At 60.2% G+C, this 23,574-nt stretch overlaps 12 protein-coding genes across 12 annotated transcripts; 8 read left to right on the top strand and 4 right to left on the bottom strand.

Moving 5' to 3' along the window:
• Positions 1 to 2,497, top strand: SPRG_11447 (hypothetical protein). The gene is made up of 2 exons (XM_012350448.1): positions 1 to 1,230; positions 1,285 to 2,497. Exons 1-2 carry the CDS (start codon positions 145 to 147, stop codon positions 2,446 to 2,448), a joined length of 2,250 nt encoding a protein of 749 aa, XP_012205838.1. The 5' UTR covers positions 1 to 144; the 3' UTR covers positions 2,449 to 2,497.
• A 497-nt stretch (positions 2,498 to 2,994) lies between these two features.
• Positions 2,995 to 3,904, top strand: SPRG_11446 (hypothetical protein). The gene is made up of 3 exons (XM_012350447.1): positions 2,995 to 3,078; positions 3,120 to 3,314; positions 3,368 to 3,904. The coding sequence occupies exons 1-3, from the start codon at positions 3,039 to 3,041 to the stop codon at positions 3,856 to 3,858; spliced, it is 726 nt and encodes a 241-aa protein (XP_012205837.1). The 5' UTR covers positions 2,995 to 3,038; the 3' UTR covers positions 3,859 to 3,904.
• A 46-nt stretch (positions 3,905 to 3,950) lies between these two features.
• Positions 3,951 to 6,611, bottom strand: SPRG_11445 (hypothetical protein; the record flags this gene model as incomplete). The annotated part of the gene is made up of 11 exons (XM_012350446.1): positions 6,157 to 6,611; positions 5,981 to 6,110; positions 5,678 to 5,926; positions 5,524 to 5,634; positions 4,883 to 5,469; positions 4,695 to 4,836; positions 4,603 to 4,668; positions 4,421 to 4,555; positions 4,274 to 4,372; positions 4,051 to 4,233; positions 3,951 to 3,998 (listed from the first exon to the last, which is right to left on the bottom strand). Exons 1-11 carry the CDS (start codon positions 6,594 to 6,596, stop codon positions 3,951 to 3,953), a joined length of 2,190 nt encoding a protein of 729 aa, XP_012205836.1. The 5' UTR covers positions 6,597 to 6,611.
• A 455-nt stretch (positions 6,612 to 7,066) lies between these two features.
• SPRG_11444 (hypothetical protein) lies at positions 7,067 to 8,852 on the top strand (the record flags this gene model as incomplete). Its single annotated transcript, XM_012350445.1, has 6 exons — positions 7,067 to 7,588; positions 7,639 to 8,258; positions 8,316 to 8,374; positions 8,421 to 8,478; positions 8,526 to 8,712; positions 8,763 to 8,852. The coding sequence occupies exons 1-6, from the start codon at positions 7,094 to 7,096 to the stop codon at positions 8,850 to 8,852; spliced, it is 1,509 nt and encodes a 502-aa protein (XP_012205835.1). The 5' UTR covers positions 7,067 to 7,093.
• Positions 8,853 to 8,974: 122 nt separating this feature from the next.
• On the bottom strand, positions 8,975 to 10,057 carry SPRG_11443 (hypothetical protein; the record flags this gene model as incomplete). The annotated part of the gene is made up of 2 exons (XM_012350444.1): positions 8,975 to 9,800; positions 9,856 to 10,057. 2 exons carry the CDS (start codon positions 10,055 to 10,057, stop codon positions 9,013 to 9,015), a joined length of 990 nt encoding a protein of 329 aa, XP_012205834.1. The 3' UTR covers positions 8,975 to 9,012.
• Positions 10,058 to 10,619: 562 nt separating this feature from the next.
• On the top strand, positions 10,620 to 13,009 carry SPRG_11442 (hypothetical protein; the record flags this gene model as incomplete). The annotated part of the gene is made up of 10 exons (XM_012350443.1): positions 10,620 to 11,192; positions 11,240 to 11,453; positions 11,511 to 11,635; positions 11,681 to 11,794; positions 11,844 to 12,007; positions 12,057 to 12,171; positions 12,229 to 12,381; positions 12,429 to 12,572; positions 12,622 to 12,811; positions 12,866 to 13,009. 10 exons carry the CDS (start codon positions 10,620 to 10,622, stop codon positions 12,919 to 12,921), a joined length of 1,848 nt encoding a protein of 615 aa, XP_012205833.1. The 3' UTR covers positions 12,922 to 13,009.
• A 229-nt stretch (positions 13,010 to 13,238) lies between these two features.
• SPRG_11441 (uridine phosphorylase) lies at positions 13,239 to 14,373 on the top strand. The gene is made up of 4 exons (XM_012350442.1): positions 13,239 to 13,386; positions 13,438 to 13,596; positions 13,643 to 13,964; positions 14,011 to 14,373. Exons 1-4 carry the CDS (start codon positions 13,249 to 13,251, stop codon positions 14,328 to 14,330), a joined length of 939 nt encoding a protein of 312 aa, XP_012205832.1. The 5' UTR covers positions 13,239 to 13,248; the 3' UTR covers positions 14,331 to 14,373.
• Positions 14,374 to 15,498: 1,125 nt separating this feature from the next.
• On the top strand, positions 15,499 to 16,526 carry SPRG_11440 (uridine phosphorylase). The gene is made up of 2 exons (XM_012350441.1): positions 15,499 to 15,824; positions 15,879 to 16,526. Exons 1-2 carry the CDS (start codon positions 15,540 to 15,542, stop codon positions 16,479 to 16,481), a joined length of 888 nt encoding a protein of 295 aa, XP_012205831.1. The 5' UTR covers positions 15,499 to 15,539; the 3' UTR covers positions 16,482 to 16,526.
• A 623-nt stretch (positions 16,527 to 17,149) lies between these two features.
• On the bottom strand, positions 17,150 to 19,031 carry SPRG_11439 (hypothetical protein). The gene has a single exon (XM_012350440.1). It carries the CDS (start codon positions 19,016 to 19,018, stop codon positions 17,222 to 17,224), a length of 1,797 nt encoding a protein of 598 aa, XP_012205830.1. The 5' UTR covers positions 19,019 to 19,031; the 3' UTR covers positions 17,150 to 17,221.
• Positions 19,032 to 20,255: 1,224 nt separating this feature from the next.
• SPRG_11438 (hypothetical protein) lies at positions 20,256 to 21,030 on the top strand (the record flags this gene model as incomplete). Its single annotated transcript, XM_012350439.1, has 5 exons — positions 20,256 to 20,270; positions 20,336 to 20,395; positions 20,444 to 20,533; positions 20,569 to 20,693; positions 20,910 to 21,030. The coding sequence occupies 5 exons, from the start codon at positions 20,256 to 20,258 to the stop codon at positions 21,028 to 21,030; spliced, it is 411 nt and encodes a 136-aa protein (XP_012205829.1).
• A 104-nt stretch (positions 21,031 to 21,134) lies between these two features.
• Positions 21,135 to 22,199, top strand: SPRG_11437 (hypothetical protein; the record flags this gene model as incomplete). Its single annotated transcript, XM_012350438.1, has 6 exons — positions 21,135 to 21,234; positions 21,285 to 21,381; positions 21,439 to 21,531; positions 21,575 to 21,684; positions 21,731 to 21,972; positions 22,017 to 22,199. 6 exons carry the CDS (start codon positions 21,135 to 21,137, stop codon positions 22,197 to 22,199), a joined length of 825 nt encoding a protein of 274 aa, XP_012205828.1.
• A 1-nt stretch (position 22,200) lies between these two features.
• On the bottom strand, positions 22,201 to 22,557 carry SPRG_11436 (hypothetical protein; the record flags this gene model as incomplete). Its single annotated transcript, XM_012350437.1, has 1 exon — positions 22,201 to 22,557. One exon carries the CDS (start codon positions 22,555 to 22,557, stop codon positions 22,246 to 22,248), a length of 312 nt encoding a protein of 103 aa, XP_012205827.1. The 3' UTR covers positions 22,201 to 22,245.
• Positions 22,558 to 23,574: the final 1,017 nt, after the last annotated feature.

The raw sequence follows: 23,574 nt of genomic DNA, 5'->3' as shown, positions 1-23,574 counted from the left end.
CTCTACAAGAGCCCGAGCGCCGACAAGCCGGACGCTACCCACAAGGCGCAGTGGGTCTCGCGCCAAGTGGCCAAGTACGCGATTCCCGCCGACGTCCGCAGCCACGTGACGTCCTTTGCGCTGCACCCGACGACGCCGAGCCAGATGTGGGTCGCGACGGGCGACTGCCGCTTGCGCCTCTTTGACCTGGCCACGGGCCAGGTCCTCGCGACGCATACGCGCAGGGACCCGATCGTGTGGATCGCGGCCGTTGCGCCCGACCTTTTGGCGATCGCACTCAACACGACGGTCCGGTCCGATCAAGCGATCGCAGCGCAATTGTCCCTCTGGAAGAAGAACAAGCCGAAGGAGGACGAGGACACGGGTGAGGCGCCCAAGTCGAAGAAGAAGGACTGGTCGGCGGCCTGGACCGTGAACCTCCACGGCCTCGAGGCAACGCACTGGAAGATCGAACTCCTTGACACGGCCAAGGGCCGCTTTGACTGCAAGATCATGTCGGCGCAGAACCGGCCGTTTTTCGGCGCGGCCTTCCAGCCGTCGTCGGACCCCGAGTTTATCGGGTGCATCGCCGCCGTGGGTGGCAAGGAGCTCCAGTTTAGCCGCATCTACGCCCGGCCGGCCGGCGACAACAGCCCGCACAATTTTCGGACGCGCAGCTTGCGCCATGCTCGCCGCATGACGTGTGTCGCGCTCCACCCGACGCGCGACGAGGCTGTGACCGGCGATGTCAACGGTCAGATCCAGGTGTGGCGCCACCTCACCGAGCACATGGTGCCCGAGCCGACCAAGCTCCATTGGCACGCGCACCCTGTCGGGTCGGTCACGTACTCGGCCGACGGCAACTACGTTGCGTCTGGCGGCGAAGAGTTTGTGTTTGTGCTCTGGCACCTCGAGAGCGGCAAGCGCCACACGATCCCGCGCTTCCCCGCGGCCATCACGTCGATTGTCTCGCGCGCCGACGGCGCCGGCTACTACGTGGCGACCGTCGACAACTCGATCGTGTACTACAAGCACGTGGCCGACACGCGCGCATGGCACGTCGGAGGCCTCGCGCGCGTCGGCCTCTCGAGCAAGAAGACGCTCATCAACGGCCGTCTTGCGCTCGAGCCGTGGTCGCAGACGCTCGCGCTGCAAGGCACGTCGCTTGTCGGCAACGTGCAGCTCTACGAGCCGCTCCAAGACCGCGTGCTGCGGACGGTGCCGCTCACGGAGCGCAACCAAGTGTCGGCGGTAGGTCACGCTGCATTGTGCGTTGAAAGATTGACACTTTTCTCTGTGCGCTAGACGTTCAACGAAGTGCCGACGCGTACGTTTGCGACCCACATTGCCTTTTCGCATGCGACACGCACGATGGCAACGATCGCGCGCACGCAGGACGAGTCGGTGCTGCGCTTCTGGACCCGCAAGACGGACGGGTCCTTCGTTGTCAACACGGACGTCGACCAGCCGCACGGCATCGGACGCGTCATCACGGCCATCGCGGTGCACAACACGCGCATCGTGACGGGCGACGACCAGGGCGAAGTGCGCGTGTGGGCGCTCGGCGACGGCGTCTGGTCCTGCGCGAGCATGTCGCAGTTCCGCAAGGTGCCGGTCGGTGCGATCGCCTTCTCGGACGACGGGTCGCTGCTCGCGATTGCGTACGGCCCGCTGCTCACGCTGTGGGACCCGGTCACGAACGCGCTCCGGTCCGTGCTCTCGTACCCGAAAGAAGCGATTGTTGACATTGCCTTTGCCGGCCCGTCGTCGCCGCTCCTCGTCGCGCGGACCTCGGCCGGTGTCTACGTCTGGTCGCTCCTCACGTGCTCGATCGTGTGGTTTTACGCGGTCCCGTTCACGTGCATGAGCATTACGAAGACGGCGAACTCGAGCCAGCTCCTTCTCGGCGTCACGACGGGCAAGAATGCCAAAGTGGTTGGCCACCTCTTCGTGTTTGACACGGCGTCGTCGATCCCAACCGCGATCTACCGCCTCCCCGGCGTCATCATCAACGACGCGGTCTTTTACAAGCAGCACTTGCTCGTCATGGACAACCACTCGACCGTGCACGCGGTCGGGGACGCGATGCTCGTGGCCTCGCTGCCGGCGACGATGGAGGAAGAGTCCAACTCGATTCTGCAGCAAATGTACGGCGCGTGGACGGTCCCGAATGCGGCTTCGACGTCGAGTCTGACCAAGGAGGACGCGACCAAGGCCGGCAACGGCGGCATGTTTGCGGCGCCATCGCACGTGCTGCCGCCGCTCCGATCGCTCTACCGTTCGTTCTTGGACACGGTGCTCACCAAGGCCAAGGAACACGCGGCCAAGTCGACGAGTGCGACCCACGCGCCCTTGAAGCGCACGACGACGGACGAGATGCCGGCGGTGTCGAGCAAGAAGGCCAAGGTCGACGACGAAGCCCCCGAAGACACGTACGCCGCACTGAAGAAGGTGTTTTCGCAAAAGTAAAAAGGCGGGGTATTAATAATAGAAGAAAATCTGTTTATTTCATAAGACACTTCTGTACATGATCCATAGGCAGCACAACGAGACTCTCGATCCATCCCAGAGCTATCCTGCGCATAGTTCAACGACTGGGCTACGATCTGCGCGCGAGAAATGTGATGAAATTTGAAAAAAAATCCCGTGTCCATCGCCCATGTCCTTTCTATGGGAAATAAAACTGCGCCGCGCCTGTGTACTGACGTAGCTTCGAGTCGGTTGACAGCATACATCGTATTTGTCTACCAATGCATCGTACCGGTATTACTATGTACGACATTATTGTCATGTTCGATGGAACGAGTCGGAATTCCACAGCAAAATTTACGTTGCGTAATACAATACGAAAAAGGCATAGGGTATACTTGTATCCAGATAATAAAAATAATTGACGGCGCGTTTCCTTTGGCAAGACAGCAACATGCCATCGGATTGGCTCGGACCGACATTGCAGTAATCTTTTTAGCCAATGAAAAGCGGCGAAAAAACCTTCTTTGGTGTTTGACACAACGGCAGCTCCAGGGGTGGGCGGACTAGAGCATTCAAGCAAGAGCAAGATGGCAACGAAGCGCTACAAGGTGGTCCTGCTCGGCGAAGGTACGGCCTGCGGACGAGGGCCCGCGCTCATGGGCGACTAGGCCGCGTGGGCAAGACCTCGATCCTCCTGCGCTACATCCGCAACGAGTACGACGACCGCCAAGTGTCGACGCTCCAGGCGTCGTACCTGGACAAGAAGCTCTCGGTCGAGAACCAGAACGTCCAGCTGTCGCTCTGGGACACGGCGGGCCAAGAGCGCTTCCACGCCCTCGGGCCCATCTACTACCGCGACGCTGGTAGTCCTCCATGGCCGGACGTCGCATCTCGTATCCATGGCGTGTGCGTGTAGATGGCGCGCTCCTGGTCTATGACATTACCGACGACGAGTCGTTCAAGAAGGTCAAGACGTGGGTCAAGGAACTGCGCCGCATCGTTGGCGATGAAATTGACATTGCGATTGCCGGCAACAAGATCGACCTCAAGCGCAACATCAAGGTGACCGAGGCCGACGCGGTCGCGTACGCCAAGTCGGTCGGCGCGTCGCACTTCTACACGTCGGCCAAGCTCAACCGCGGCCTCGACGACGTCTTTGTCGACCTCGCCAAGCGCATGCTCGGCCGCGGCGGCGCGTCGCGCTCCAAGAAGAACAAGGCCAGTGCGTTTGTCGCCGACGACGACGCGCCGATGCCGATGCCACCGTCGTCGGCGGCGGCGGCGATGGACACGACTGGCCGCAGCCGCGACGGTGCGCGCGGCAACACGATCCAGATCGTCGACGACCACCGACCGACGCGTGGCTCGCCGCACCACGGCAGCGCCAAGAAGAGTGGCTGCTGCTAAGTCCGTATTTACACATACGAATAATCCACGTATGACGATGATGTTTCCATGTTGAATATCGACGGCAACGGGGCACTTGCATGCCAAGCCGTCTACGCAGCCGCGTCGTCGGTGATGTGCAGCGCGCGAAAGTACTTGGCCTAAGAACCATGCAGGTGAAGGTGACAGGTTGGCGACGGTAGGGCGACGTACAATCCACGTGCCCGCGCTGTCGAGGCACGCGTCAAGCACGACGTCGCCGCTTGGTGCGTGGGCCGCGGCCGATGCGTCGCAAGGCGGCGACGGCGGCGTAAAGAAGGACGAGGTATCGCTGGGCTTGAGCGCACTGATGGCGGTCGCATCGACCACGTTGGCACTCAGGTCGACCTTCTTCACCTACGCCGCGATCGTATCAAGTTGATAAACGGGACGGTACCTGTTGGTTGTAGATCTTTTCTTCGATCGTGTCGTGGCTCACGAGGCGGTAGACGTGGACGTCCTTGCTCTGCCCAATGCGGTGGGACCGGCACATGGACTAGAATGGACCATTGTTGTCCAATAATGGATCAATCTGTCGTTTTACTTGGTGGTCGTGCGACGGGTTCCAGCTCACGTCAAAGAGCACGACACGGTTCGCGGCGTGGAGGTTGATGCCTTCGGCGCCAGCGCGCGTCGAGACCAGAAACACGTCGACGCCGCTCGAGGGATTCGAAAACGTCTACGCGTTGCATGACAATCTTGTACATCATATTGCCACGGCCTCACCTCAATATAGTCCATACGCTTGGACGACGACACGCTGCCCTCTAAAAGACGCCACGACGGAGCACGCTTCGCTGGCTTGACGGCCTTGCGACCTTTCTTGGCCGTCGATTTGGTCGATGTTTTTTCTTGGTCGCGCCGTCGTTCATCGCGTCGAGCGCATCAATGAAGCGTGCAATCTCGCGCAGGGTCGAGACGCTCTGGGAGAAGACTGCAATCTTGTCGCCAACGGCGCGACTATTTCCATGTGGATACATTTTTGGATCGATTTTTGAGGACGGACCTGTTGTGCAGAAGGGCAAGAAAGACCGAGAGCTTCCCGCTGTTCGCTGCGACGCCAGGCTCATATGCGTCGGCGTCGAGGCGTGCTGCCCACACGGTCGTCGCCGGGTCGCGCACGAGGCGCTTGCGTTTCTTGACGGGCTTTGGCTTGGCCGAGAGCACGGGCTGCCAGTCCGCCAGCTCGTCCGTCGCGTCATGCTCGTTCTCGTTCTCGTCGGCGCTGAGAAACAGCCGCGTTCGGACCACGTCCGGGTGGTTCACCAGTTGGAGCAGCGTCGTGTAGGCGGTAAAGAGGTCCCACTGCTGCTTGGTCGCGTGGTCCCGATCCAAGAAGGCGCAGTAGAGCTCGTGCTGCAGCGGCGAAAGGTGGCAGTGCACGATCCACTCAAACTTCTGCGGCAAGTGCGCGTTCAAGAGCGCTTGGCCGCGGCGCAGCACGACCGTCGAGAGCAGTGACGTGAGCTCGGTCGCCTTGGCGTCGTCGCCGTCCAGAATCGGCTTTTCATACGTCGCTCGAAACACGTCGTACGTGCCGAGGAAGCCCGGTAGAGCAAAGTTGACCATGCACCAGTACTCGGCGAGTGAGTTCTAGTCGTCGCGTGGGTTCAGAATCCAAGCGACGAGAGAAAAAGATGCAACGACCTGCAGCGGGTAGCCCGTGAGGACGATGCGGTTGGGCGTCGCGATGCGCTCGAGGCACGTGCACAGGATCGAACTCGGGTCCTTGATACGGTGGCCTTCGTCCAGAGCCACCTACGCCAATGCCATCAATGATGAGAGAGGATCCAGAACGTACGAGGCTCGGCCCTGGATTGCACAAGAGCGTCGAGAGCTTCCGGAGTGCCTTGTCCATCGCGAGCTGGTGCCGGTCGTGGATCTCGACGACGCCTTCCTTCATGACCGTCGTCGCCTCGAGGACAATGCTGTCGCTGGACTTGGTCGGGTTGAGCAGCATGCGGTACATCTCGTAGCCGAGGATGAGGACGCCGCCGGTCGCGTGCCACTTTTCCAGCAGCTCAATGCGGCACGCCGGGCTCGCCTTGTGCTGATGGAGAAGAGGTCATGAGCCCTTTCTGCATGCTACAATGGCTACGCGTACGCTGCTGGTTTCCATGTAGAAGAGCGGACAGTGCGCTAGCGTGGTCTCCTTGAGCCATTTCCGAAACTCGAGGACCCAGTTCATGATGCATACGGTCGGGCAGAGCACGAGCGCCGTCCGTGTCTCGCCTCTAAGTGTGTCGGGTGAACGAGATTCCGAGAGGGTGGTGGTCGTACGCAGCGAGGCCGTCGGCGAGGTAGCTCTGCAGCGTCGTGATGAGCTGTAGCGTCTTGCCGAGACCCATGTAGTCGGCGAGGATGCAGCCACGCGACGCGGCCAAGTGCGTCGTCATGAAGCGGACGCCGTCGACTTGGTGCGGCTTGAGCACATCGGCGATCTCGTCCGCGACCCAGAGCTGCTCGTCGAGCTCGACGCGGCCGTAGTCGTCGAGCGGCCGCGCGCGCACTACGGGCGGGTTCGGGTGCAGCGGGACGTCGGCTTCCTCGTATAGGTCGCCGTCGCAGATGCACGGCAGCATCAAGCAGAGATCGCAGGGCGCCGTCGTGGTCATGAGGATGCTGCGCAGCGTCGCGAGCTTCTCGGCCTGCTTGGCCTCTTCCTCGGTGACGCAGACGCAGGGCAGGAAGCCGCACGTGCAAGCGTCGTCGTCGGCCATGGCTCTGGATTTCTTACTCTTGTACTGATTGGCGCCGCAACGACCAACACTGTGATACCCTCCGACACTTGATATTCTATCTATTTAGAGAGGTGTTGACGTTTTGGTTTGCGATCTTCCGGCATGGCTCGGGATGGAGCGCGCTGCTGGACAGTGGCGGCTAGCGCTACGAAGCCCCAGCTTGGGGCGTCCACGCGCTTGGCCGCACTACTTCCGCAGCTGCCAGAGAGTGCGCAGGCGGCCGTGGGCGTGACTGCGACCACGTCGCAGCAGCGTTGCATTCGCCAGTGATGGTCATCGGAGGCCAGGGATGGTAGAGGGAGCGCCGGTGGCAGTGGCAGCGACGGCCAAGAGATCCATGCAACCGTGCAGCCATGCAGCGTAGTACGTCCCTCGTACGCGCCGCTTGCAGACGTGCGAGCAGTACTCTACTGCATTTTCTATGGCATATATTGGACCTGTTTATTTCCGTGTGGCTGCATTTGAACCACCGTGGCATGGCGTTGACAGAGCGCAAGGGGCGCACACCAAGCACAAGCGTCACTGCGCCCACAACAAGCGCGCCGGCGGCAGCGCCGACGTCCGGTGCATGGACCGTTGTGCTTCTCGCCACGGTGCTTGCCCTCGGCGCGGCCCTCTTGCTCGCTCCTCACGACCAGCACCCTATGCTGTTTCCGACGCGGCTCCTCACGGCGCACAACCAAACATGGAAGACCGTTGTCGTCTACGACAATGGCAAGTCTGTCGGCGGCGTGCGCCTGTCGCTCGATCCATCCCACGTATCGTCTGGCGCGGCGCTGGCAGCGTACCTCTCGGAGCACATCTACGTCGATGGCATTCGGCTCGTGGGCGAGCCGGAGCCCGTCCGCATTCTGGCCGACCGCGTCTTCACCGGCACAGGTCGCCTTGTGACGTCGTTTGATGACTTTCAAGACGGCGACCGCTTGTACACCGTCGCGCCGGGTCTTCTCTTTGTGTGGCCGTTTGTCAAGGTATCGAGAATGCCATACAGTAGTATTTCGATGCAAAGGAGCCCTTGTAGCTAGGGCACCGCGTGCACATTCGTGCCGAGATGAGCCCGACGAAGCGCGACATGATCCTCGAGTCATGGAGCGAGAGCCCACGGGTGTTTCACGTGCACGACTTTTTCACGACCGACGAAGCCGATGCGCTCATCGCGCGCATCTTGACGATTGACGGCGAGTACGACAAGCTGCAGCAGTCGCACGTCGGGCACAAGAGCCGCGCCAAGGTCGTCTCGAGCCACCGCACGTCCGAGAATGCCTTCGACCAAGTGTCGCCGACGGCGCTAGCGATGCGGAAGCGATCCTTCGACTTGCTTCGCATTCCAAAGTACCAAGACGACATGTGCGACGGCCTCCAGCTGCTGCGGTACCAGCAAAAGCAAGCGTACATTGCACACACCGACTACTTTGCGGCGGGCACAAGCGACGACTGGAACTGGAACCCGCAGCATGGCGGCTCGAACCGGTTTGCCACCGTCTTCTTGTACCTCTCCAACGTGACGAGCGGGGGCCAGACCGTCTTCCCGCTCGCCGATATGCCGGAAGGCCACACGCACCCGCCGTTGCATCCCGACGCGCTCTCACTCTTTGCCAAAGAGAGCTGGGAGGCTGATATGGTCCAGAGCTGCAGTTCACGGTAGGTCGTCCGGTTTTGTATCAAGGTATCAAGACGTGGATGCAAACATGGCTGCAGGCTAGCCTCGTACCCGATGAAGACGCATGCAATTCTATTCTACAGTCAAAAGCCCAACGGTCTTCTCGAGACGCGCTTTGATACATGCCTCCTAACGATGGGTAGGGGAGCTCGACCCACGCTCGCTTCATGGCGGGTGCCCCGTCCTCGACGGCACCAAGTGGTAGCGTTCTTCTTCAAAGACAAGCGACGTGCAACCGTGATGGACAGGGCCGCGAACCTCTGGGTCTGGAACAAACGGCGGTATGGGCTCGATGACACGCGCGCCGACACGATCAAGGTCGTGTTCGTCAACCCGACCGACGGCCCCGTGGACCTCTATTGGTCGGACACGAAGCTCGCGACCATCAAGGCGCACGGGCAGCAGCCCTTCTCGTCGTTCCACGGCCACCGCTGGGTACACCATGACGCGTCCTCCGTCCATTTTTTGATACGTGGTTGTGCTAGGCGATGAAGGATGCTTCTGGCAACGTTCTGCATTCGACCGAGCTCGACAAGGCTCTCGGCGATGCCCAGACGATTACGATTCCAGCGTAGCTCGTCAGAGTCCAGTAGCACTCGCTCGAGATCGTTTTGGTGTGCTTGGGTTTAGTTCACGCCTGTCTCCGCAGGGACCGGCGGCTCGAGGAGGACGATGTCTTCAGCGCATGGTACCGTTTGTCGGTGAAGAGAGTCTAGAGTAGTATATTGGGACAGGTTACGCCGCCTCATCGTGCTTGCGCTTCTTGAAGACTTTGGTGAGCAGCGCTTTGGAGTTTTCGCCGAGCGACGCCTGCTTGGACTTGTCGGCAGGCGCATTTTGCCGGAACGTGCGCCGAATGTTGTCCATCGCATTGGGCACAGCGATGGCCTCGGCCTTCTTGCGCGCCTCCATCTTGTCGATCTGCTTGGACTGCTCGACGCGCTCCATGAACGCAGCGTTTTCCTTCGCGGCCTGCGCGATCTCGAGCCGGAGCTTCTGGTCGCGGACGCGGTTCTCGTACGCGATCTTCTCGGTGAGGTGCGCCCACTGGAAGCCCTTGAGGTACTTGAGGTTCCAAATGTCGTCGTAGTAGAAACCGCGCTTCTTGCCGCCCATGGGCTTGGTGTTGAGCGCGGCCGCGACACGCTTCGCGACCGACTTGTGCGAAAACTCGATCCAGCCCTCAGTAAAGTTGACCTTCTTGTTGCCGCCGGCCTTGAGCCGCTTCTTGCGCGCCGTCTTGTCTTCCTCGACCAAATAAATACGCTCAATGTCGCCGTACTGGCTGAGCAGATGCCGGACCTTCTCCGGCTTCATGAACGGCGGCACGCGGCTCATGTAGATGACCCCCTTCTTCGTCTCTTTCTTGGCCTTCTTGGCCTTCTTGGCCACCGGCGCCATGGCGTCGTCGTCCACGCTTGCCGGGGCGTCGTCTTCGGCAGCCTCCTCGTCAGCAGAGCCAGTGTCATCTTCAGCGGCATCTTCGGCAGCGCCAGCGTCATCTTCAGCAGCGCCAGTGTCATCTTCGGCAGAGCCAGCGTCATCTTCGGCAGAGCCAGCGTCATTGGCAGGCTCGACGTCCTCGGGCTCCTCGGCCATTGTCGTTGGCGGGCTCGGCGTCCTCGGGCTCCTCGGCCGATGCGTTCGTCGCCGCAGTGATGGCCTCGGTGGCAGCCTCCGCGGCTTCGTTGGCGTCATCTTGTTCGGACGCCGAGGACGGCTCGGCCACTGGCGCCGGCGTCGGCTTGGCGGGCGGCTTGGCGCCACGACGGGCAACCATCTTGGATCGGGCTCGGGCCATAACAACGGAACCAATCGAATTCTGCCAACCAGTTATTGCAAGGAATTGCGTGTCCGGATACCGTAAATCGTAGGGCGACAGGCTTAAAACGCCGCCGCGTCGCATGTTGTACACTATAAACATTGATCACTCGATATTTGTATCCAATTTTAATCCAAATAATAATGCACCATTATTAAAACCTCCAATGGATTGACTATAATAACGCTATCTAACCCGACCCGCGCCCAGCAGGGTACTGAACTACGCGCATGTTGCGCCTCCAAGTTGACAACGATCATGACTGCATGCACTTGTCTTGGTTATACGAGCTAGAAGGTCACTGGATCTCGATAAAATTCTCTCTCGGTCGGCGCTGTCGGAGGTTGAGATGCGTGTGATTAGCTTGTTGCAAGCGAGGATGTGACACGCACCGCATAACCCTGCGTATCCGGATATGCGGAACGGGAATCTTCCTGGCAGTCGGCGATAACCTGGCACGCAGCCGTCGTCCAGCATCGCCATGGCGCCAAGAAGCATGCTGCCACGCGCGCAACGATGCATGCTGCTGCTTGTCCTCGTCTTGAACCTTGGCTTGCTTGCGCTTGCAGCATCGCCGGCGCCGACCATTGCATCGAGCGCCAAGCTCCGCGCCGCTGACCCAACCACGCCGACGCTGGCCATGCAAGCACCGGCCAAAGAGCCCGAGTCGGCGCTCGACCACCTCGAGAAGCAGCTGCGGCTTATCGAAGACCTCGAAGAGTCCCTTCTGAACGGCCTCAACCACATTGACGCAGAGCTCTCGCAGAACCAGCGGCCGCGACGGGGCATGGCCCAAGCACCCATTCGCTCCGACATTCAGGGCCTGCGCAACAACTTGCAGCTGCTTGCGCGCAACCTCAACATGACGTTTTCAGAGCTCGACACGGTCGAGAAGGACACGGAGGAGAAGGCCAAGCAGCTCAGCGAGGTCCTCCGGCAACAGCACGCCGACGAGCAAGCCCACGAGATCGAGGCCCAAGGCGCAGAGGCCATCGACTACGAATCGGGTCGGCTCAAGAACCTCACGCACTCGGAGCTCTCGGCCAAGGAGCGCCAGCACCTCGAAAAGGTCAAGCACGACGCCGACCCCGCGGTACGCCAATCACCACGCCAGCTCGATCCCTGAACCAGCGTCTCTAGGTCCTCCACTACGATTTCAGTCTGCTCGGGCAAATTGCGCTGCTCTTTGGCGTCTCGGCGCTCGGCGGTATCGTCACGTCGTGGATCAACCTCCCGCCAACGATTGGGTACCTCGTGGGCGGCGCCGTCGTCGGCCCGTCCGGTCTCGGGCTCGTGCACCACTTCAAGGAGGTCGAGACGATCTCGCTTTTTGGCACAATCTTTCTCCTCTTTGGTATCCTACTCTATGTGCCCTGCTGAAATATATATGTTGTGGACACGATTGTCGTAGCCCACGGCGCCGAGTACTCGGTGCAGCGCGCCGACGAGGTGCTCAAGCAATATGTGGTCGCGGGTGCGCTCTACGTGGCGTCCACCATGGTGTGCATGGCGCTGGTCGGTACGAGTCTGGGCTGGGTACACCGCGAGCTCCTTTCCACGCTTCGACGGCCGATGTCGTAGGCGCCGTCTCTCTCGGAAGGCCTCGTTCTCGGCGCGGGCGTCTGCTTTACATCGACCGCGCCGCTCGCCGAGTATGTTCGCACGCAGAACCTCCGCCACACGGTGTTTGGTCGGGTACACGCTCTCTCGATAGTGAAAGCCTTTGTGTTTCCACGCACACTAGCTCGTCACGGCCATCGTGGCCGTCCAAGACGTGCTCATGAGTTTTGCGCTCGCGACACCCGAGTGGTTTACGCACCACAACTCGGCCGGCCTCGTCAGCATCGCGGTGCTCAAGACACTCTTTGCCTACGGCATCGTCGTCGGCCTCACGATCGTCTTGCATGTGTACAGACAAATGGTCTCCTGCCAACAACGATGGCGAAGTGTGGCGTAGGCGCGTCGTGCCGCCGCTGCTCGAGTTTCTCGTGTCGATGGAGCATGTCCACCGCTCGCCACTCGTGTTGCTGGGAATCGTCTCGGTCTGTCTCTTTATGGCACTCTTCACCGAGGTGCACAATATTGTCGTATTGTTTGTATCGATAGACTCACGACGATGGACGATGTAGACGCTAGGGCTGTCGCTCGAGAGTGGCGCGTTCTTCGCCGGCCTTGCGTTCATGGGCCAAACGAATTTAAAAGTGACCCTCACGTCGATCCGCGTGCTCGATAACCTCTTTGGGAGCATGTTTTTTGCCTGCATTGGCATGATTCTCAACCCAGTACGTACGACGGCTTTGAGCGTAATCGTTGAGGACTCGAGGATTAGGTCTACCTCGTCCGCAACTGCCTCCCCGTGCTCTCGATGATGCTGTGCATTGTCGTCATCAAGATCACGCTCGTGGTCGGGCTCATGACGTTTTTCCACATCCCGCCCTTGCGTGCGCTGAAAGCGGCGCTGAGCCTCTGCCAGGTACTGTCGCACTCGAACCTCAATGTCAAGGAGCATCGTGGTGGATTAGGTGGGCGAGGTCGCGCTCATTTTCATGATCAAGGCGCAGGCGACGCAGCTCCTTTCGCGGCCTGTGTACCTACAGTTCCTCGCAGCCACGTCGCTCTTCCTCGGGCTCTCGCCTTTTCTGCACAAGAGTCTGCAAGGCCAGAGCACCTTCCACTTTGCGTCGGTCGTGAGCCGCAGCAAGTCTCCGAGTCGTACGTGCTTCCTCTCGATCTGCATTCGCAACGATGTATACAATGTACTGCTAGCTGCCGACGACGATGACGCCATGCTGCCGCGTTCCCACGCCACCAAGTTTACTTGAAGACTTCTAGTAGAAAAATGCATTGCACTCCGAACAGAGCCACGCACCCTGCGTTTGGACAAAGGCTCCCCTAACCCCTTTGGCCTCGCACCCCTTGTTGGTGTTGAGCGAATCGTAAACCAGAACTTAGTACGACGACGCATGCGACGGATCTTGACGGCGCTGCGATACGCCGAGAAGGTTGCCGTGTTGCAGCAACCACCCAGAAAAGCGGAGGCAAAAACGTGGGGTGCATTGTTGCAAAGACGTGGCGTTAAGTTGAAGTTGGCGTCTCGACACTCTCAATTTGTGTCATTTTTCAATTTGCGAAAACTTAGAGCCAACGCCATGCAGCTGCCGAGTGCGCACCACCACCTGTGCAACGACAACATCACGCCCGACGCGCAAGACGTCTTGTACCACCTCGGTCTCTCGTACTCGCAGGACAACTGCGCCGAGCTCGCGTCCATCTTTGGCGACGTCAAGGTACATGTTCGAGGTCGTCGTCGTCTTTGTATCAACTTGATATGGTGCTAGTTTTTCGTGTGCGGTGGCAGCGCCGAGCGCATGAAGACGTTCGCCCACAAGATCGCCGAGACGCTGGAGATCAAGACGCCGTTCGGCTACAGCATCGCGCCCATTGGCTCGACGGCGCGCTACGTCATCTACAAGGTCGGCCCGGTCCTCATCGCCAACGTACGTCGTGCTGGTAGTATCAATGTATCAACGCGAACATGGGTAGCACGGCATGGGCATGCCGTCGACGTCGATCCTCTTGCATGAAGTCACCAAGCTCCTCGACCATGCGGGGGCGACCGACACGATTTACGTGCGCATGGGCACGAGCGGCGGTGTCGGCGTCGCCGGTGGCACCGTCGTCATTTCGTCGGCGGGCCTCAACCACGAGCTCGAGGCCATCCACCGCATCCCGATTCTCGGCAAGGTGCACGAGCGCGTCGCGGTCCTCGACGAGGCGATTGCGCTTGAGATCGCGGCGACGTGCGAAGCGCTCGAGCTGCCGCACACGATCGGCAAGACGCTGTCGTGCGATGACTTTTACGAAGGTACAATATTGGAGACCGATGACGGGTGTTTGACGCGGTGTTCTAGAGCAAGGCCGCCTCGACGGTGCGATCTGCGAGTACACGAACGACGACAAGATGGCGTTCCTCCAAAAGGCGTACGACGCTGGCACGCGCAACATTGAGATGGAAGCGCGCATGTTTGCCGCGTTCTGCCACAAGCTACGCATTCCCGCGGCCGTCGTCTGCGTCACGCTGCTCAACCGCCTCGAAGGCGACCAGATCACGCAGCCCCATGACGTGCTCGAGAGCTACGACCTGCGTCCGATGGCAGTCCTCCTCGCGTACATCAAGGCCAAGACGACGGCGACAGAAGAAGACGAAGCACCGGTGGACGAGGAAGCGTAAAATGGTCTAGGAAGCTAATCAATGCATGTATTTTTGTGTCTTCTTGTGCAGTGTCGGATACAAGACGATGGCGTAAGAGGAGATGCCGGGATTGTTGGCTAGGAAAGACAGCGTCGGAGGCGAGGTCTCCTTCACGACGGACGGCGCGTGCTAGTAGGCTTGGGTGCGTCCACATCCTTGCGTACAAGCACGCACGACACCCAACTTGGCACACGCGCGTCCACGGGCAAAGCAAGATGCCGACGGCTGCGGCTGCCACGTATGTCGCACTCAGATTCAGTGTCGGTTCTATCCCGCGAGGCCCATAAACCCGACACCGAATCTGAGTGAGACCGGACTTCAAGGTACATGTACCCGTCGCCATGCGGCATGGCTACATTGAAGTCCGGGAAAAAGATACCGTGGCCATGCGTCCATCCTCCCATGTACTCGTAGTGACGACGAGCCACATCGACCGCATCGGTCTACTTGCACCGGTAGGTGGTCCCTGCGCATGCGGCGGTTGGATGCGACGCTTTGATCGGAGCGAGAGGCCGATGTAGAAATCCGTCGCGCCGCAAATGACGAGGCCGCGCGCTGTGTGCTTGAAGTTGGCCGTGTCCCAAGTTGAAGAAGCCACCGCGGCAAGCCGCCGCCCAAGTTGGGCCGCACATCTTGAGGCACACGGCTCGAGAGAGTTGGACGTTCTACCCTTACGGGCCCGCCACTTGGCTGCACGAAGGCCGCCGGCAGGAGATGTCTCACGTATCTCAGTGATACAAATCGATCTTCCACATGCAAATGACCATACTTAAATCCCATGCAAGACAGCACCCTGTTGGGTACTCGACGAGTCGTCGAGATGCGAGGTGCTATCGACGCTCCAGGTACAGTGGAGAGAGCCTCCACAACCGTCCGTGTCAATGTTACCGGTACCTACGTGTAGCTCAATCCGCTGTCTATCAGAATGGTGGTTTTGAAACGGCAATGGTCCGAGAGAGCGCCACGTCACGTAGAAAGTGCAAACTGCCTTTTCAACACTCAGCTACGGACGGCGGCCCGGATCAACCCGTCAATGTGGCTGTGGCGCCATCTTGAGAAACAGGTGAAGTCGCGACGGAGTCCCGCAACGCCGTCGCGTTAGCCAATCAGGCCGCAGCCGCTTGACTTCGCCCCTGAAATTCGAGTGCACATTTCAATTTGCATTCGTTTGCACACTTCTGCTTTAGCATGGCCCACGTCCACGTCATCAACGCCAACCTCGAGAACCCGTCGACGGACGTGCTCTACCACCTCGGCCTCTCGTACTCGGAGGCCGAGCGCGACGAGTTCCGCGCCATCTTTGGCGACATCAAGTTCTTCGTGTGCGGCGGTAGCGCCGATCGCATGAAGACGTTTGCGCTCAAGCTCGCCGAGACGCTCGGCATCAAGGCGCCGTTCGGCTACAGCCTCTCGCACATTGGCTCGACGTCGCGCTACACGACGTACAAGGTCGGCCCCGTCCTCATCGCCAACGTACGCTTCTCCTATCCCGTTCGATCGCCGTATGTCTCATGACTCGTATACTAGCATGGTATGGGCATGCCGTCGATCTCGATTCTCCTCCACGAAGTCACCAAGCTCCTCGAGTACGCCGGGGCCCACGACGCGATCTACATCCGCATGGGCACGAGCGGCGGCGTCGGCGTCGAGGGCGGCACCGTCGTCCTCACGTCCGAGGCGCTCAACCACGAGCTCCGCCCCGTGCACGTCGTGCCGATCCTTGGCAAGCTCCACGAGCGCCCGGCTGTCCTTGACGCGGCCGTGACGGCCGAGATCGCGGCCATCTGCGACGAGATCTCGGTCCCGTACGCGATCGGGAAGACGCTCTGCGCCGACGACTTTTACGAGGAGCAGGGCCGCCTCGACGGCGCGATCTGCGAGTACACGAACGAAGAGAAGCTCGCGTTCCTCCAGGTGTGCCACGACGCTGGCACGCGCAACATTGAGATGGAAAGCCGCCTCTTCGCTGCGTTCACGCACAAGCTCAACATCCCCGCGGCCGTCGTCTGCGTCACGCTGCTCAACCGCCTTGAAGGCGACCAGGTCACCAAGCCTCACTCGGTCTTGGAGGAGTACGACCTGCGCCCGATGTCGGTCGTCCTTGCCTACATCAAGTCCAAGCTCCAGTAACAATCTACTCCTCGTCTGTATAACTCTGTAACCATTGTCCACTCGCTTGTTGTCGCCGAGGCAGAGGGTTTCCCTGCCCCGAAGGAGGCTGCCGGGATGATTGTCGAGTCCGCCAGCTCCGTGCTCCGTTGGGAAGTACCCACGCCCGCCTCTCATCTGCATGCAATGCGCTATCGCTTAATCGCGTCCTGGCGACAATCGCACGAGCCTGGTGCGAGCTGCCTTGTTTTGCGCTGACGGCGCTCTGCACCATTGCAGATAGTCGGTCGCCGACGTCCTCGTCTACAGCCATGCCCTTGCCTAGTATTGCGCTTCGGCTCATCATGAGAGCGCTGCATCAACGACCTACCCCCACTTGAGCTTCGTGTAATACTATCTCAAGCGAGCGTCTTCGGTACAAATGCACGCACCTCGGTCCAGTCGAGCGCGTTTCCGGCCATCGCTCAGCCATGACCTCTCGTGCAAGTCGGCGCGAGCAGATTCGAGCGGATGGGTCGTCGCTAAAACTCTACTACCCTGGGTTCGATGCAGCGGCGCCCCTCCTTGGTGCTCTGTTGGCCGCCAAGTCGACACGCGATTCTTGTCCTGCCCTCGATGCTGGCTTTGACGTCATGTAGCAATACCATACTACAGTCTGCCACTTGAACGAGGCCGAGCATCGATCGACGCTGTCTGTCATGCGACACCCAATCTTTTAGAAACCAGTATTAAAGTTAGACTATCGCAAGAGATACAAATGGTTAGGGGAACGACTGCGAGGCGTAGGTAAAGCGCTGGAGATCGTTGGTCGGTGCATTGCACCGCCACAAGTGCGCTTGGCTGCCGTCCGCTGTGCGCATGTCGAGGCAAAAACCAAGGTGCGTCAAGTGGCGGAGCTGCTTCGTGCTCGGGTCGTAGCGCCATTTCTGGTTGGCGTTGGTCGCGTCGCACGCGTAGAGGTGCACGACGCCGCCGTTCCAGGGCTGGTAGGCATCGAGGCAGCGCTGCGGGTCACCCGTGTTGGAGCGCGCGCGCCACGTGTTGTCTGCATTGCTGACGACCCACTCGTACGGGTAGCTGCCTTCGGGCGGGAACTGGATCATCTCGCCGTTCGACGAGAGAAACCGATTGTTGAAGCTGTAGAGCTTCACGCGCTCTTCCGAGACGGCGAGCCACTGGTTGGGTGCGGGGTTGCCACAGGCCCACACCTGCACTTTGTTGTTCTGGCTCGGGTCCACGTCCAGGCACAGGTTCGGGTGCGTTCGGTGCGCAATGCGGTGGTTGGCGCTGTCGATGCGCCAGCGCTGGTTGCCGTTGGATGCGTCGCACGTGTACGTGTGCACCTTGAACGCACTGCCGTCATAGTACGCGTCGAGGCACTCGTGGTTCGAGTTGACCTTGATGTGGTGCGTCCTGCTGTCGTAGTTCCACTGCTCGTTCGGCGACGGGCCGCGGCTCGGGCCCGCAAACAAGTTGGAGTAGTACTCGGAAAGCACATGGCCCGACGACGTGACGAGGTTGAACTGCGGCGTGAAGACGACCGGGTACGCGGCGTGGCGGGCAAGGCCGCACGTGCCGACGCCGCCGACGCCGCGCTGGAGCCGGACGTACCCGTTCTCGCCCCACCACGTGCCCCACGAGTTCTTCATCTTGAAGTACGGGAGACCCGCATCGTCGTTGCCGTAGCCGACACCGAGGAGGACGTGGTCGAACCACGTGTCGCAGCCGCCCGTGATGACGCCGCCGGCGTAGTTTTTAAAGACCGGGCTCGACGAGCCAATGTCGACGGCCACCGGCTGGAGGTTGAGCGCTTGCTCGAGCTCGACCTCGCCGACGGTGCTGGCGACCGTCGTGAATGGCATCTTGGTGGGCGCGCAGTTTTTCTCGCACGCGGCGGTCGTCATCGTCCACTCGTTCGTGTTGGGATATGCGTCCAGCGTGCACATGCCGTTGGCCGCCATCCACCCGAGCGAGAGGTCGGACCAGCCGCCGTAGCAGCCGTTGCCGGGCCCGCAGCTGAGCGCCTGCTGGTCCGAGAAGAGTGTGAGCTGGCGGTTGTTGACGAGGCAGTAGGCGCTTTCGGCCGCGGCGACCGCAGCGTAAGCAAAGCACGAGCCGCACACGCCTTGGTTGCGCACGGGTGCCATGCAGCCAGAGGTGGACCAGTCGATCGACGTCGTGGCCGTCGACGCTGGCAGCACCGTCGCGTCTTCGGTACTAGTACGGGACCATGTCTCGTTGCGCGCCGGCTTGTTGCCGCGGACCCACTTCTCGAACGCGGCTTGTGTCATGAGCGCAAATGGATTCTGCTCCGAGAAGCGCGCTTGCGGGTACTGCGCATTGAGCGTCGCGACCATGTCGAGCGTCTCTTGGAACGCGTCGAGCTCGGCGTCAATGTCGGTGGCCTCGAGGCCGCTGGCGAGGCCGCGCGCCTGGGCTTCTTGGCCAGGCCCACTCTCTTTCCAGGCCTTGACGCGGGCACGGAGCGCGGCGCGATCGTCCGTATCGGCGATGCAGCATGTCGCCAGCGCGGCGAGAAGGAATACCACGCGCAGCATGCTGCTGGTCGAGGTTTTTCGAAATGGCCAAGCAGTTGCAGATTCCCACGCTGCACGAGACGAACGAATCACGCGCGATCTTCAACGTGAGTCACGCCGTTGGAAAGCACGTGGCAGCAGCGCCACGCAGCCCATCGAGAGCCACCAAGCCGAAGCGGCTCGCTCTCGCTGCCACCCTCGTTCGGACAATGCACCGACCACATGCCACCCATTGGGCTTGACGGCGCCGTCGCCGCAGCGCAACGGACCGTCCAAGGCGGAGGCTGCGACATCTCTCTCGACAGAAGCGCGGGTGTCTACTGTGCTCCGTCACCACGACATCGATCGTCGCACCCTTCTCCACCAGCATTGCTACCTACGGTATTGCATGACCAGCGCGCGGCTGCGAAATGCGCTTCAAGCCTCTTGGCTGATCCACGCTGCTACAGTATGGTACCGAAGAGGAGCGCTGTATCAGCAGCAGCACAGGTCTGGTCTGGTAGGTGTATCTGTACCGGGGTCCCTGTGCCGGTCGGCAGGCGCCAAAGAACTGCGCCGTCGTACCGGCAGCTGGGCGGCGGGCGCCAAATTTTTCATTGCGTCCGCTCATTGCGTCCTGCGTGGTGCACATCACACGTCTGCACGTCTGCATGAGAGAGCATGAGAAGGAGGAGGGGGTCGAAGCAGGGACGGTGCTCTGATGGCACCTGTCGCTACCGATGCACCGCTTCTGTTGTCCAACGCACTGGTAGACGAACAGCAATGCAACAAGAGAAGCGCAGCACAGTATACATTATTGGCTCGAGCCATGAGCAGATACTCCTATGCTCCAAGTCGAGCAAGAGCCGAGATCGAGTTGCTCACGCACGCCAACGAATAGGGCCATAGGTGGCGTCAGTATGTCGGACTGGCGTCCTGGGCATAGGTATGAAAAAGATGGTCTTGGGCCATGATGTAGCCGGTTAATTTTCGGACGTGGTCTTTGCGGGGGTTGCTCGCTTGGCTTGACTGCACTGCAGGCGCATGACCACTCCAGCAGACTTGACGTTCGAGCCGATTGCGCGTCAGCAAGCACACATTTAGTGGGGTACCCTACGGGGTAGTCTCCATTTGACCTTAGTTTTGGTAGGGGTACCTATGGTATTTCTAATCAAGATTGGGTTCTGCATCGGGGGCCGACCCTCCGTACGACCTCCACGCATGCAAAGGACTTAACTCGTCATGCCTTGCGCAGCTTGTGGCCTGCGCGCTGCAGCCGATGTCAGAGCGTGTGGTACTGCGGGCGCGACTGCCAGCGAGGCCATTGAAAGACGCACGAGCCAACGTGCGCGCGTCTAGAACCTGTACGACCTCGCGCTGCCGGCGGGAAACGACGAGGACCTCGAGCGCATGAAGCAGGTACACGACATGCTCTCAACGGACCTGGACTCGCGGCGGACGGCGCAGCTTGATCCGTGGATGCGTTTGGTGCTGAGCCACTTTGACGCGATCCCGCCGCTACCGAACGAGTTCCGCGCCCGCGCCCGCGCGTCTAGAGTTTCCCGGCCTTGTCGGGGTACCATGCAGCCAAGGACGGCGACACGCGTGAACGCGGCCGTGACGACTGCGTCTACGACCCGCGCATCCACCACACCTTCACCAACAAGTTTGTGGGCGCCGACATCCACCGGGCGCCACACACATTGCAGTCGGCTTTGTCGATTTCTCGTACCTCCCCTTGGTCGCACTGACGTCGCCAACCAACTCTGAGCAATCCCACGGACTGGGGCGGGATCGAAGCGTCGGTGTTGTGCGTGCTCCTCGCGAAGGCCCCTGTGGATGCTATAGTGTGTGTACTCGTCGTGCTAGATGCAGTGCGTTCCAAGCGGGCGTCTTGCGCGAGAGTGCAAGATTGACGTCGTCGTCGGTGGAGAGCCTGCATCCCGAGCGTGCACATGGCGCACGACGAGTGGAAGCGCACGCTCGACAAGCAGTCGCTGGGTGCGTCAGCCACCTTGGCGTTGCCAAATGGCCGTGCGAGTGCGCTCGAATAAGCGCAAGGGGTGCCTAGTTGAAGCTGGTGTGTGCTTTTCGAATGCTGGCTGCAGGACGTGCCACGTCATCGTCGTTGGAACGGCATTGTAACGGATCATTCAACATGACGTACAAGAGCACGTCGACGACGGACCCCGAGGACGAAGGGAACGAGCCGTGGCGCGTCACGCTATTGCGCGCGCTCATCCACGGCGACCTGGAGAGTAGAATCCCAATTGTTGTCTTGCACCTAATGGACAATGTGTCCATCTAGTCATGACGCGCGACCTCACGAGCCACGTGCATGCGATTGCACAAAAGCTCACGACGCACATGAGCCGCGCCAAGCTCGAGTGGGAGACTCTGCACTGGTGCGCACGGCCATAACGTATAGCCTCCTTGACGTACTACTCCCATCCTACGCGTAGGTGGCAGCTGCAGGACGCCACCCCGCTCTTCATTGCATCGCTCTTCGCCCACCCGCCGCTCGTGCGCTGGCTTTTGAAACGCGGCGCAGACCGGTCCTTGAACCCGAGACGGCGCACGACTCATCTTGGCGCGTAGCAACATTCCTTGCTACTTGGGTCAAACCGCGCTCGACCTCTGCGGCGAGCACTCGGACGACGCCGACGCGATCGATCAATGCTCGCGCTTGCTCAAAAATTCACCCAAAAGCACGCTCTTCGGTACTTGACGAGGCTCTCATGACGGGTCTGGTAGTCCCAAACGCACCGGAGCGCACCGAGGCGACGTGCCACATCTCGACCGAGCAAGTCTTTCGGCACATTCAGGTCGCGGAGGAGAATGAAAAAGGCGTCCTGCGGCTCGTCGATAAGCGCGTGCCTCATACGTTGCACAAGTGCATTCTGAACCTTCGCTGGGCGACGCCGCTCAGCAACGGCAGCATGATTGAGAAATACGAAGTCCGGTACCGCGTGCACGTCCCCGGCGAAAAGTCCATGGTAGACGATCCATTATTGTCCTCTGTGCTGTAGACTGCTCATAGGTCCGCGGGTGGCGCAGCCAGACGACGACGCACTCGCGGCTGCGTGACACGCAGACCATCACGATCGAAGGGCTCCAACTCGAAACGTGCTTTGATGTCTCGGTGCGCGCGCAGAACGCTGTCGGGCGTGGCGACTGGAGCACGATCGAGCTCGTGACGGCGCCGAGTCATCCCAAAGACTGAGTCGCAAGAGAGAAATCGTTTAACTTTATACATGGCATCGCGAGGCTTAGCCCGCCTTGTAGATCAAGATGGCCTTTTCGTTGTAGTAAAAGTAGACAAAGTTGCGCGTGACGTGCGTGACGTACGAGCCAAAGTTGCGGCCAACGCAGACTACCCACGACGGATCCCACGCCTTGTCGAGGTGGTCGCGGATCTCGTCGCAGACGGCGAGCCCGTGCTTCTCCCACTCCTCCGTGTCGTACTGCCCGAGGCGCGACGTCGTGTGCTTGATCACGTCTTCGAGCACGTCGTCTTCCATGTCGCACGGCGTCTTGACCCGCGCGCCCCACATGTGCTGCCAGCTCGGCGCTTCGCCCATCGCCAAAAAAGATATGCGACCGTTCGCACCTCCCAGTAATAGTGTGAATGCATTGAATAGTGTGTCGATGCGTTGCATGTCTTTTTCTTTGTATGCAAACGTGCAGCCTGTAATAGTGTAGTAACTCGTATTAGTATGCCAACCTTGTATTGGTGTGTGGTCATTCGTCAGACTGACCAAGCCGAGACGGGCCGTGCGACGCGCGATAGAGAGGTGGAGGCCAATGACACAGTACAGGGCGGTGGCAGGGACCGGGTGCCACCAAGGATGTCAGGGTCTGCGAAGGGACAAGCCTTCGAGAAAGCGACGTCCTTCAACTGCCAGAAAGGTCGTCAACCGGAAAATGAACCGGCAAAGTCAACCTTGCCGAGCGCTCGCCAAACACTCCCGCCTCATTGAAAAGGCAGCGAAGCTGAGCGCAACGTGGACACGCAGTCTGCGTTACGTCGCTACGTCCTGGTTAGCAGAGTGGCTTCTGGTTTGCCTCCAGTTCCAGTTCGGGTCGACTTCCATTCTGGCAGTCATTCTGGTCTACATCCAGTTCTATTCTAGTCGCCTCCACGTCTAGTCGCTGCCATCGCAAGCAAAAGAGATTTGCGACGACAGCGCATCATCACGCCCTTGTCTGCGGCGTTCCCGCCGGATTCGGTCTCAAAAGCGCGCGAAACTCAAACTCAAAAAAATGGAGCGCAGGCCGAAGGCAGAAACCGACCTGTCAAGCGCGGGTCGCGGAGGCGCTGCCGCGATTGCATTACGCGCCTTCTGCATGAGAGGCTACGGCGGGACGCCTTTTTTCGCGCCCGAGCGCTTGGGTGTGGCAAAATGGGGCGTAGTATTAAATTCGACTGGTGGGTTGAAAGAAATGAAGTATCATTTATGGCAGTTGCAGACAGGCCATCATCAAGATCATGGCCATGGACGACGTGCGAGGTCCTCGTGCCCAAGACGATTGGCCGACCGGGGCATCGACGGGACCGACGCCCGCGCGATCGCATCCGAAGCGCGCTGCAAGGTGCA

This window comes from Saprolegnia parasitica (genome assembly GCF_000151545.1).
Source record: "Saprolegnia parasitica CBS 223.65 unplaced genomic scaffold supercont2.65, whole genome shotgun sequence".
NCBI classification, from domain to species: Eukaryota; Oomycota; class Saprolegniomycetes; order Saprolegniales; family Saprolegniaceae; genus Saprolegnia; species Saprolegnia parasitica.
Note: the sequence above shows the minus strand (reverse complement) of the source record. Positions and strands in the feature narration are given on the sequence as shown.